General features: G+C 38.5%; 2 protein-coding genes across 2 annotated transcripts in view; one reads left to right on the top strand and one right to left on the bottom strand.

The window, feature by feature from the left end:
* LOC149034363 (uncharacterized) overlaps positions 1 to 13,117 on the top strand; it is a 158,525-nt gene that overhangs the window by 129,550 nt on the left and 15,858 nt on the right. The gene's annotated exons all lie outside the window — the stretch shown is intronic.
* The window catches only part of LOC113670547 (uncharacterized), a 33,390-nt gene that overhangs the window by 15,931 nt on the left and 4,342 nt on the right, over positions 1 to 13,117 (bottom strand). Inside the window, exon 2 of the mRNA XM_089194853.1 lies at positions 8,232 to 8,411. Within this exon, the coding sequence (XP_089050979.1) occupies positions 8,232 to 8,411 (180 nt within the window). The remainder of the gene's footprint in view (positions 1 to 8,231; positions 8,412 to 13,117) is intronic.

Here is a 13,117-nt window from a genome sequence, read left to right as displayed (position 1 = left end):
ACCCAATGACCATCCAACACAGGAACCAAAGAGAAGAGACTCAGCAACTGAGTCTCTCAAATGTTAATTTTCCAGTGCAGCAATTACAAATTGACCAAAACAACCCAAAGCATTACTTCAACCTACAGTTGCTTAGTACTCTACAAACCTAGCTGTACTCAGTAATTAAACCAGAAGTATATCAGAAGGACCACCAAAATTTCAGCAACTTTTGAAAGAGTATTTCCACATGTTTGTAGCCAAGTGGTATTGACGGCAACAGTATATAATTATCATAGTAATCTTGTATTAGTAACCAAGTTGATAACATAAATTGGCCACTGTAAAGAGTTTAAAAGCTGACATTTCATCAGCCCAATTGCTCAGATGGAGAGCTGATGCTCAAAACATCAGCTTTTAAACTCTTTATCTTAGCCAATTTACATTATCAACTCAGTTGATAGTATTAATTTACCCTGTTATGCTCTCCCACCAACACAGCACCACAGTTTCTTTATAAACTTAACCCCTTTATTCATTCATGATTATCAAAATTCAGCTAAAATAAAGAAACAAAACAATTAAAGACCACCATTATCCACATAGGCTGACCAATACAAAGCCTTGTATCAGCGCAAGCAGTTACATCTTTTATTGGTCATCATTACCCCTTTAACAACCAAACCAACTTCTTAATCATTTGATGCTTATCAGCTACAAGTTCAAATGTAGTGAAACATGGTGTAGCACACTGTTAAAGGATGACAATATTCAACTTATACTCCTGGGTGTTCATTCAAAGGATCAAACCACTATTCAAAGCAAAGGATACTCATCAAAAAAAGAATAGCACATAATAACTCAAACATTTTTCATTCCTATGAGGATAAGACACAAAAAATCCTTTAATATATGTATCACATTTAAAGAAGGAAAAAATTGAGGGAAAAGTGCTACAAGAAAAAAGAAAGAAAAAGAACATCTATACCTACCCTGTTAAGATTTCCTGCCTTCAAGAAATCACAATGCAAGCAGTCAATAATAATAGACAAGTCATAATTTCTGAAAAAGAAAACATAAAATACAGTACCTACTCATCAAATGTGAAAGATAATGACAGTCACAAAAATTGCAATTTAGGTGCTATATTTAGGGCAGTAATTGTTGCTATTGAACAGTGAAATGAACTTAAGAAAGCTTTACCACAATCTGAAAGACATAAACAATGACATAAGGCTGTTTCACTTGATCATGCTGAAAAGAGGTTGTTAAAAAAATAGTTGAACTTAAGAGGAGTCCTATAATGGTAAAATTAACCTTCTGCTAACTTTAGAACTCAGCAGTTTAAACTGGGAACTGAGGAAATCTTATATGTAAATATGTCATTCCATAAATTGCAAAGGAAAACATTAATATCTTTGGGGAAACTTGGGCTATGTGCCTCGAGTAGAATCATCACCATGGGAACAGAGACAATCATGTATCATACAACTACATATGCGAGCTAGCTCTATAAATATAAGTACAAGTAATGTGTCAATCAATTTGATGGCTTGACATCCACCAACCCTTTGGGCAGGGAGGTAGATGTCAGAGAGAGTATGCCAGAGCAATTAATCTGAAGATGAAAACACATGTATTCCACTGGAAAGACTTGACACTTTCAGTTGAATTCCCCACCACATCCAGCCAAAACTGAAATATTCCCAACCTCCTTGGCATCAATAACAGTCAGAGGAGTGTGGGTTGCCCAGAGTGGGGGGAAGGGGAAGGAGGATGTATAATTTAACATTAGCAGACCATTCAGTGGTTCCTATTACTAGTAAAGTAAAGCTATATGCTAAGGTACTAAGAGAGATTGCTCTGGGATTAGAGTTCAAATGCTCAATAGCCTCTTTAGTGCACACTGATCCTCATTTGCTGTTTTCTTTCCATCCCATCCCACCATAATCCTTAATGATTATTTGTTATGGAAATCTTTTTATCTTATTGATTTTCTGTATCAGAAGGCCTCCCTGTTAATATTATGTTTTAACATTATTAGTATGAGCTTGTATGGTGCATAAAACAAGAATCACATTTTGTGGAAAATTAGATAATTATATCAAAGCTGCAATAATTTGTCCAAACATTACTTATGGTCCACATGTTAAATGGTTTAATATCAAATTGAATTTGAAAGCACGATAATCTTGTTGAAAAAATTGCATTGACAAATAATGCTTAACTCGAGTTCTCGGAAAACGTTTACTGAATTAGAGACAGCAAGTCATTCTCTAGCACAGGTAACAAACTGTGTGGAAAGGGTTTCACTTTCAGTTTCCACACGTACAAAAATGGCAACTTCCGTCTTCACCGATACGCATTATATAATCCAATGTTAACAAAAGCATTTCCCTGACCCTTTCAGAGGGATTTTACGCCGCTAGTTAACGACTGAAAATCTTACAGTATGGTCACCGACGCAGTGCCGTAAAATCTTACAGTCTTTAGACTCTGTTAGTCACATATTACGCCGTTATCTACTTAGCGCACATCAATTCGTAACTCGTAGATCGACTTACCCTCCAAGTATTCTTTTCGAGAACGGTACTTCAAACGAAAGAATTACACCCAAGGCACATAAAGAGGCTGAGCAATCGTCCTGAAAAGAGAAAAATTAGTCAATGTATCAAATATATGTTCAACATATGCTTATCTCCAAAGGCTCGTCAGGGTCGGCCAGGGGGGGTAGTGGAATACCAATATACCCGAAAAAAAATCGACAAAATACCCCAAAATACCCCAAATTCCTCCAAATATACCCAAAAATAATCGAAGCTTTGAATACTTTATACCTGAAATTCAAAGAAAGTGATATACTGAATACCCATATTTAAGCTGCAATATACCGTATACCCGATTTAAAACGCCCCTGAATACCGAATACCCAAAAACCCTGGCCGACCCTGGCTCGTATTAAACGTTTCAGAATTGTATACATTTATGGGAGTAAAATACCGTAAGTCAACAACGGATTATTGAAGTTCAAGTTAAAGAGTGAATCACTTTACTATTCTGTCTATACCTGTGCTTTCTTCGGGTCAACTCTTCACATGAACAGTGAGGTGAGATTAACACAATTCGTTTCCCTGTTTCGTGATCTTCCGTAGAGAGAACGAAAGCAGTCGCGAATGGTGGGTATTCATCAAGCAGACAGAGGAGGGAGTTGTTCATGACATGCGCACATGACATTATGTCACCCGAAACTATGAGGTTCTTTTATGGACAAAATATCGAACATGGATACATTAATGTTTTGTTCAATTACGTTATTGTTATGCATTGTAATACAAGTCTTAAAATAAAATAAATCAATTTCATCCGGAATACATCGATTTGGGATGTCATACATCGATGTTATGCAACAGACATCGCTTTCCTGACTCATTCACGCTTGACCTTATCTAACTAAAAGCTAAAAGATGAGGAAGCAGAAATAGAAATGACCGGAAGTCAGATTAAACAAGAAGCCCCGGAACTAACACTTTCAAAATGGCGGAAATAGAGGCAGATGATCAGTGAAGTTTGAGAAGCACTATGCAAGGTGCACGGATTTGGCTGCCCAACATCGAAGGATTTTTTACGTCTTTGGGTAGGCTACTGGAAAGTGCAGAAGGGCAAAGGAACACTGCGTCCTACCACTCGGCTGAATTTTTTAGTCGCCGTTTCAGGGCGTGAAATTAATTTTTGTTTTCTAATAGCCACTTAGCTCCTAAATTTTTCAAAGTGGTAGCCAATGCAAAAAAAGTTGGTCGCCATTTTTAAAGACAAACAAAACCTTTTTTTTTTTTTTTTTAAACGCTGTCAGCGTTTTAGATAGACCCTCCAAAATTTAGTTCTGCAAAGTGGACACTAGGATAGGTGATATACAATGTTCAAGTTCACCTAAATCCAAGATGGCGTCTAATTATCGATCGAGATGCGTGTGCTGCGTTTTGGAAATTAAACAAACTTGGCAAGGACGTTTCTCTTTGAAAACCTTTCAAATTATCTATATCTCTAAGTATGGTTATGATGAAGCATTCTAGTCGCCAATTTGGCGACTACTTTTCAGGATTTGGTCGCCAAAGTAAGAAATGTAGTCGCATTGGCGCCTGTATCAGGCGCAATTTCACACCCTGCGTTTACGAGAAAACGAAAGAAGAAAACAATACCGCAAACAATAGATTACCTTTGGGACTATTCGCTTTGTTTTCAAGAAGTTGAATTTTTTTTTTTAAGTCTTTATTCAAACCTTCAAAAAATCATACCATATTTTAACCTAACTTATATGTGATAGTGTAGTGGAGCAAATGTCTTTATGGTGTCCAACAAGCACATTGATGGCAACCACAAACTAATCCAGCCATACAAAATTATCATTCATGGTGGTGTAGATGGTTTTTCAAGAATGAAAGTATTCCTTTAGGCTTCAACCAATAACAGGGCTTTAACTGTACTGCAATATTTCTAGTCAGCTGTTGAGCACTACAATTTACCATCAAGAGCAATTGCAGTGATCTTGGAATGGAAAACATAGAAATTGCTTGCTTCATGCTTCAAGAAAGTGGTTTAAATAGAGGCAGCCACATCACTGAAAAATCTGTTCATAACTAGAGAATAAAGCATCTCTGGTGTGATGTCAACTGGGTAATATTGTGAGCCACTTTTTGAACATTTTCCCCTTTCTTGAGCACAATGTAATTTTAGATCCAACAGATGAGGTGCATCTGTTTTGTATTCATCTAGTCTACATTCCACTGATTAATAATGCAATTAACCAATTTATCGGTCAGTGGAATAATCATCCTGTAGGCACACAATGCAGTTTCTCTCCCAATCAGCTCTGGATACAAGGAATACTACATTTCAGAAATTCTGGGTATAAGGCTATGACAGATGTGACTGCCAGCAAGGCTGTTAATTTCTTCAATCATTATGGGATTGATGAAGAAGGGCCTGTACCAGACATGCAGAGTGACTATGCAGTTTCGGTACCTGACACAAACTACTCTGACACATAACCAAGAATTGTCACTGCAAGAAGCTAGAGACGCAACTTCCAAACTGGGGATCATGATGGAATCATAGCCTACCAAGTGGTATTGCAGATTGCTTCTTTTTAGTTAAACTGCTGTTCATGATTTACTGTATTAACTTCATGTACTTGAAATGAATTCTTAACACAGTTAGTATAAATTGGTTACTAATATACATGTCAGTATGCCAAGAAGAAAATTACTAATGACAATGTAAATGGGAAACAGTAACAATAATCAGTTATAATCTCAAATCTAACAGCATAACTAATACAAAGGGGTGTAAAACTTTGAATAACTGGGAAAAAAATACATGATGTTTTAGTGGCATATTATGTACTAGATGCTTCATAGTATTAACACTTTAAACTTGAGATCTAGGATTGATTTGCAATCACTCAAAACAATAACAAACGAGGTAAAGCTGTGGCTACACTGCATGCATAATGGCTATTGCAGAGAAGTTTATACTCTTGTAATTGAGCTCTTGTAAGCTCTTTTTGTTAGTGTTGAGTTTATCACGCTGTTAACGAAACAATTAATATGCTGAGTAACTTGAAACTGGAAATTTGAACGTGGAACGTTTCCCGAGTAACCTAAACGGATTTGAAAATTTTATTGTTTTATATGAAGGGTCCACTGGCATATTTTCCTTGGCCACTGCTTAAGAAATTAGCAGAGATTTTGTATTAATTTGAGCAGTTTTGATTTATAGATTTCATAAAGCATAGTAATTTTTTATTCGACTGTTAAATATTTTAAATCAGCGCTCGATTAAGCGAAAGACGGCGATTTTTTGAAGGTTTGAATAAAGACTTGAAAACAAAACGAATGGTCCCAAAGGTAATCTAGTGTTTGCGCTATTGTTTTCTTCTAACAAAGGACTGTATGCATAATGAAGTATGGGGCTGTGCGGAAACTTTGCCAAGAGATCACCTCAACTTCATTTGGGAAGGCTTCTTCTATTCTTAGAGTCAAAGTGACAAGAGTTCTTTCGTTTTCTCGTAAACGGCGACTAAAAAATTCAGCCGAGTGGTAGGACGCAGTGTTCCTTTGCCCTTCTGCACTTTCCAGTAGCCTACCCAAAGACGTAAATAATCCTTCGATGTTGGGCAGCCAAATCCGTGCACCTTGCATAGTGCTTCTCAAACTTCACTGATCATCTGCCTCTATTTCCGCCATTTTGAAAGTGTTAGTTTCTGGGGCTTCTTGTTTAATCTGACCTCCGGTCATTTCTATTTCCGCTTCTTTATCTTTTAGCTTTATTGAACATCTTTTAGTTATATAAGGTCACGCGTGAATGAGTCAGGAAAGCGATGTATGAATGAAAGTGATCCTCGCAGTGATGTGCATTACTTATAGGCAGTAGTGAAAATAAGGCCTGAAAAAAATTTCAGGCCTGTACGGGATTTGAACCCATGACCTCTGCGATACCGGTGCAGCGCTCTACCAACTGAGCTAACAAGCCAACTGGGAGCTGGTCATGATGGTGGTTCTAAATAAACCCGTGAAGTGATGAGGATCACTTTCATTCATGTCTTTATCCGCAGTTTAAATATATGACTTTCATATATTCTTAACCGTAAAGCGATGTATGTTGCACAACATCGATGTATGACATCCAAAATCGATGTATTCCGGATGAAATTGATTTATTTTATTTTAAGACTTGTATTATAACGCATAACAATAACGTAATTGAACAAAACATTAATGTATCCATAAAGGGGTAAGTTTCTAAAGAAACTGTGGTGCTGCGTCGGTGGGAGAGTATAGCAGGTAATTTAGTGTTAACAACTGGGTTGAAAACGTAAATTAGTAAAGGGCAAAAAAGCTGACGTTTCGAGCGTTAGCCCTTCGTCAGAGCGATTAGAGGAATTGTGGGTTGTGTGTGGATTTATATGCAGAAAGTGGGGCTACGCCATTGGTGGGAATATGGCGACGAGAAAACAGGAATAAATTAGTTGAATGAAAAGCGCTCCTTGATTCCGTGGGGATTAAGGGTGTCGATTTGGAATATAAATTTTTTCTAGTGTTTTACGGCTTTCCGAACTGCCTAGATGTAAGGAAAGGCCGCAAACTGCCATATGCTGTTTAGAATGATTAGAAAGATTAAAGTGTCTAGCGACTGGTTTGGATGCGTCCTTGTCATTTCTTTCCACATCGCGAAGGTGTTCTTGGAATCGGTCACCCAGTCGTCTTCCTGTTTCGCTGATGTATAACTTATTGCAATAAGTGCAAGTTATGCAGTAAATAACATTGGCGGAGGTACACGTAAAGTGATCAATGATCTTAATGGATCTTTTAGGTCCCGATATTTTCTCTACGTTGTGAATGAAAGGACAAGTTTTGCATCGTGAGCGAGCCAAAGAAGTATCATGTTTCCTGGTCGTCCTGAGAGAGAACGAAGGGAGTCACGAAGGGTGGATACTCAAGTAGACTCAGAGGAGGGAACAGAGGAGGGAGTTGATCATGACATGCGCAGATGACATTGTGTCACCTAAAACTTTGTAACACAGTCATGTAATGAAAATTAACTTTGCAAATGCGTTTCTCGGCCTCAGGAAGAAGCATTGTTTCCAAAAAGTTGAAACAGGATTCTTTTAAGGGTCACCTATTCGTTTCCCTGTTTCCTGCTCTTCTGAAGAGAGAACGAAGGGAGTCACACAGGGTGGATACTCAAGCAGGCTCAGAGGAGGGAACAGAGGAGGGAGTTGTTCATGACATGCGCAGCTGACATTGTGTTACCTGAAACGTGATAACACAGTCATTCAATGAAAACTAACTTTGCAATGCGTTTCTTGGCCTCAGGAAGAAACATTGTTTCCAAAATTCTTTTAAGGGTCACATAAATAATAAGCAATCTTTTTTCTCCTAAAGCTGCAGACGAGTTGTCGTTAAAGTTGCTTCTAAACGACATCGCGTGATTCACTTGATAGGTCACGCGTCTTAAGATTGTACCAGGACACACATGGGAGATTTTTCGAACCTCACATTGCTGTCGCAATCTTTTCGTTTTTGCTTGGTGATCTCTCTATTTTGCACATTTCCTCAGCCAAAGAAACATAATTTTTCCCTTTTCTATAGTACTAACATAATCCTTTGTGAGTTTTTTTAAAATTTTATTTTATTTTTATTTTTTCAGTATATTTGGGCGGACTAGCCTTAAAAAACCCGGCCAGAAAGTCTTACCTTCCCCGCTCATAGTTTCGACTAAATCCCAATCAAAACCTCCCTTCTTCTCATGACTAATTGTTGGAATCTGATCAGTAGAGCTACGCTGTAAAACAAGCCTTTGAATCTGTTCCTTTGACATCTTCATAATTGACCCTTCCAAAGACTGGCTGGACAGAAGGACTGACATAGATGGACCTGATCAGAATATTGTATTCAGTTAACACACAGAGTCGGATAGTCTTACCGGGGTTAAACAAAGAAAAGCAAGAAACTCTGTGGTTAATTTTCAATTAATGGATGACTTGCGTTCAAATATATTCAGCTGAAGCTACAAAGGAAAAGCTTAAAATTTGCCAAGTAAGTACCTTATAAAGCTCTACCGAAGAATTACTGAACTTATCCTATTACTTGCAATTTATCTGTGCAAGCTCAAATAGTGAAGATAAAATCTGAATTGACCCTTGGGTTAAACACTCAGAAAGACTAGCTTAATGTTGTTAGCGGCTGCTCATTATTTATCGCTTAAGGGGGCTGGATAATTTTGGTTTTATCACGATTAAATTTACCCGCTCGAACCCCACCCCTCTCCCCTCAAAAAATAAAATCCTCCTTTCCTTGGTGATAGATAATGTCTGGTATCTGAAATTCTGGGAGCAAAATGGGTTGACGTTAACTCTGTCATTAAAGTTTGTTATCCATTCGCTGCATTTATATAAAATCTCTCTTTCTACGTATCGTAGTTCCAATACACTAATCTTTTAATGAAACTATATAACTGGTTTCCTTCATCTTTCACCACAGGGTATTTCAGTATAATCTCGACCAAATCCTTAGTATCCAGTCAAACTTGTTCCATACTGTTTCCTTAATATCACATGTCAATGGAATTGCTTCAGTAACAAAGGGGTAAGAATGATGGCGTAGTACACTTCCAGCCTGTGTGATCAGGTAATTAACGGAGGGATCATGGCTGTTGTAAGGTGAGGAGTGGGTGAGGGGTGGGAGGAGAGCGGTTGTATGGGAAGTGAGGGAGCATGGCAGCGTTGCTTTAGCAACAGTCAATTTCCTGTCCTTCCCAATCCCACTATTATGGCTTTGTTGGGGATAAAATTAAGATGTTTGCGACTTTTCGTTTCCTTTACACGTTTCTGCCGTTAAAAATTAAAAACTAAACAAAAAAACCCACTTATTTACTTGTACTCCAAATCGTCAACTGTAACCACTACCTGTTGTTGAGATCACTTCACTGACTAACTGTTGTCCACGTGGTCCCGATTGTTCGATAACCACTGCATAAATTCCATCCGACGGATGATGCAGCATTCTTTGTTGACACTTAAGAGCTGGACAGCGATGTATCCATTTGATAGCGTCATCCGCCCTTTGAACAATTGGGTCCTATTCTACTATAGAATCAATTAATTTTTTATGAGCATTTTATGACATCGGAGATGTCGGTTTTCGTATTGAAATTTTTTGTCTGAATATGTGATGTTGGTGAAAACACTTTATCAGCTCTATGTTTGAGAGGGCTTCTTTATAAAATTTCTTTATACGATTTGGTTACAGTCTTTTGGACTAAGTTCTATCCGCAAGTCTCTATCAGAAAGAGTTTATAATTGGTATAAATCCTTATCTTCCTGCAGCCGGCTGATTTCCCCAAGGGTTTTATAACAGGTAGCCGAAAACCGACAATCATCCCTTCATTTCTGGGGATATGCTTCCTCGCCTGCCAAATCGCATATCTTCTATCTAGTCATTAAGTCCCAGGCCTTTGTGGAAACAAGCATCCGCGGGCAATACATCACCATTTTAGAGTAATCCGCAACACACTTTGTTTACCTTGCCCCTAATGTGTCCCTACCTCGCTCCTATTGTCCATCCTCCTCTCCCCCACGCAACTCCCCTTCACAAAAGTTTAAGCGGTCAATTTTCATTAAATGGCTCTGCAGATCGCCACAGAACTAAAAATTGTGTTGTTTTGGTTTATATTGAAAGAAAGGCGCTCGAAACTTGGAAAGAATGGAAGGAATGTTACTGCTCGTAGATGATACATACCTATGATGTTCCTTTAACAACAAAACTATAAAAACAACGGCGTGTTAAACTTCTTCTTTTCCTCTAAGGTAAATACCTCAGGAGCACAAGCATCAACTTAAAGGAAGAAAACATGACAAAGGTAGCTGTTATAACTTGCATGTAATCTTATCAAAGTACAACTAAGGACAATTAAAAAAATAACTCAAGAATTTTTCCATGCGTTCACTTAAAGGAAAAGTTACAAAAAGTTAATTTAAAGGAAAAGCACAAAAAGAAAAGTACAGTCACTTCAATTTTTCATCCAGAAGTCCGTTCAAGTCACTTGTAGTTTCGTTCACATTTGTAAATATATAGATTTACCCAAGCCTAAAAGCGGAGCTCACATTTTTTTCCCGCACGTCTCAAGGGCACAGCACCTTGCCCCGGTCAGGACTAGAACCCGGGTCGTCCGATTCGGAGCCCAGTGCACTGACCACTGGTCTACTGGACAAAGCCGTGGCGTTGGCGTGCCCGCGGTACAGTTGACCACGCATGTTAAAAGTAGCACCTTGTACGGTCGTACGGTCGTACATTTCAAATTCTTTCGGCTTGATGGGTTACTACTATTTTGTATAATTATGGGGCTACGCTCTACGAGCTCCGCTGCTATTGTAAGACAAACCTCAACTGGTCAGAGTCTTGTTATCTTTTATTTCCTTAGCAAAAAATGGAGCATCGGCATCACTAATACTATCGTAAGACCAATTCAAATTGTTGAGAGTCTTGTTGACTTTGATTGCGTCAGCAATATAAATGTAGCACCGACATCACCAATACCATTGCGAGACAAATTCAAATTAGTTAGAAACTTGATGACCTTGATTGCCTCAGCAATAGATGTAGCACCTGTTGAAAGCCTAAATGTAATAGCTGTCCTAAATGTAATAAAGTCCGAAATGTAATATAATAAAGTTCACACGGCAACCAGGTGAACAATCAGACATGGTTTGATGCTACTCTGGTTTATAGATTTTAAAAAGGATCCGGACAGGCTCGTATTATCTGCTGACAAGGGTAATTGCGTTGTGGTTATGGACAAACAGCAATATCACGACAAAGCTTTGTCTCTGCTTAATGACAAGAGTACGTATGCAGTCTTAAACTCTGATCCTACCAGTAAAACTCAAAGAAACTTAAACAAAATGTTGGTTGATTTGAAAAAAGCTGGTAAAATTATGACTCTACGTACAAAATGTTATACAGTAGTGACGGCTTATGTCCACGTTTTTATGGCTTACCTAAAATTCACAAACCGGGAATTCCTTTGAGACCCAGTGTCTCTTTTGTTAATTCTCCAACTTATGCAATGTCTGGTTATCTTGCAAGAATTTTGTCGCCTGTTGTTAGGAATACTGATTACACTGTCAAAAATTCCAGCGAATTTGCGGATTTCATAAGAGATAAGACTCTTAACACTTGTGAGGAATTAGCATCTTTCGACGTTGTTTCATTTTTCACTAAAATCCCAGTTAAGGTTGCGGGTAAAATTTCCGCACAGCCCCATACTACATTATGCATTCAGTTCTTGACTAGAGAAAACAACGAAAAAAACAACACATTTTCATTGGGAAAACAGATTTGTTTTACAAGTATGGGGCTGTGCGGAAACTTTACCTATTCATCTGCTGTCTTTTTGCCTCAAAACCACGCTATTTGCATCTAACGGCAACTACTATCAACACGTTTTTGGTACAGCTATGGGTTCGCCTGTCTCTGCCGTCATTGCCAACATGGTAATGGAAGACGTGGAACAAAGGGCCTTAGCCACTTCACCGGTTAAACCCTTTTTCTGGAAACGATATGTCGATGATGTTATTTCTGCGGTATCCAGAAATGAAGCGGAGCGACTCCTATCGCATTTAAATTCAGTAGAGCTGTCGATCCAATTCACCCTTGAGCGTGAAAAGGATAGACATTTGCCCTTTCTTGATTTAAATGTTACCAAAGGGGTTCAGGGTAATATAGCGATAAGTGTCTACCGTAAATCTACCCACACCCTATTTGCCATAAAAAGTCTGTAGCCAAAACTTCACTCAGGGGGGCTGTCTGTCTACCATCTTCATTCGATTCGAAGGCTCAGGAGAGGAAATATGTTTCTAATGTCCTAAAGGCAAATGGCTCTACAAAAAACTTTCGCTGCAACTGCCAAAAACCAGTTACAACTAGTAACTCTCTTGATGAAAGGGAACCAGCGACTGGTTTTGCTGTTATTCTGTACATTTAGGGTGTTACGGAACCCATCAAGAGAATTTTGAATAGCCACAACGTTAAAGTTGCTCAAAACCCTTTTCAGACTTTGGGGCATATTTTCACCAAACCTAAGGATTCTGTCCCGAAAGAACAACGAACCCACGACATTTATTCTATTCCTTGCAATGACTGTGACAACGAATACATCGGACAGACCAAACGTCAGTTTGGTACACGTTTGAAAGAGCATCAAAAAGCGGTTTTCTTTTGCAAAAAGGAAAATTCAGCTTTATCGGAGCACACATGCCTAATCAACCATACAATTGGGTGGGATAATTCTAAAATTATCACCACTAATCGGCGTTACCACCAGCGCTTTTGTTTGGAGGCTTGGCATATTAACTCCGCCCACGCTCCTTTAAATCGTGACGATGGCGGCTTGCCTCCTGACGCCTATTTACACCTCGTCAGAGAAAAGGCAGCTAATTAGTGATCATATGAAAGGACCTTTGTTGCGGTGTTTAGATCACCCCTGAGAAAGGCTAGGCAGGAGAGTCGAGACGTTGGGTCCATGAATTGTAACTTCTTCGGTTACATTCATTAAATCTATAAACCAGAGAAGCATCAAACCA

Source organism: Pocillopora damicornis, chromosome 14 (genome assembly GCF_964200805.1).
Source record: "Pocillopora damicornis chromosome 14, jaPocDami1.2, whole genome shotgun sequence".
NCBI classification, from domain to species: Eukaryota; Metazoa; Cnidaria; class Anthozoa; order Scleractinia; family Pocilloporidae; genus Pocillopora; species Pocillopora damicornis.
Note: the sequence above shows the minus strand (reverse complement) of the source record. Positions and strands in the feature narration are given on the sequence as shown.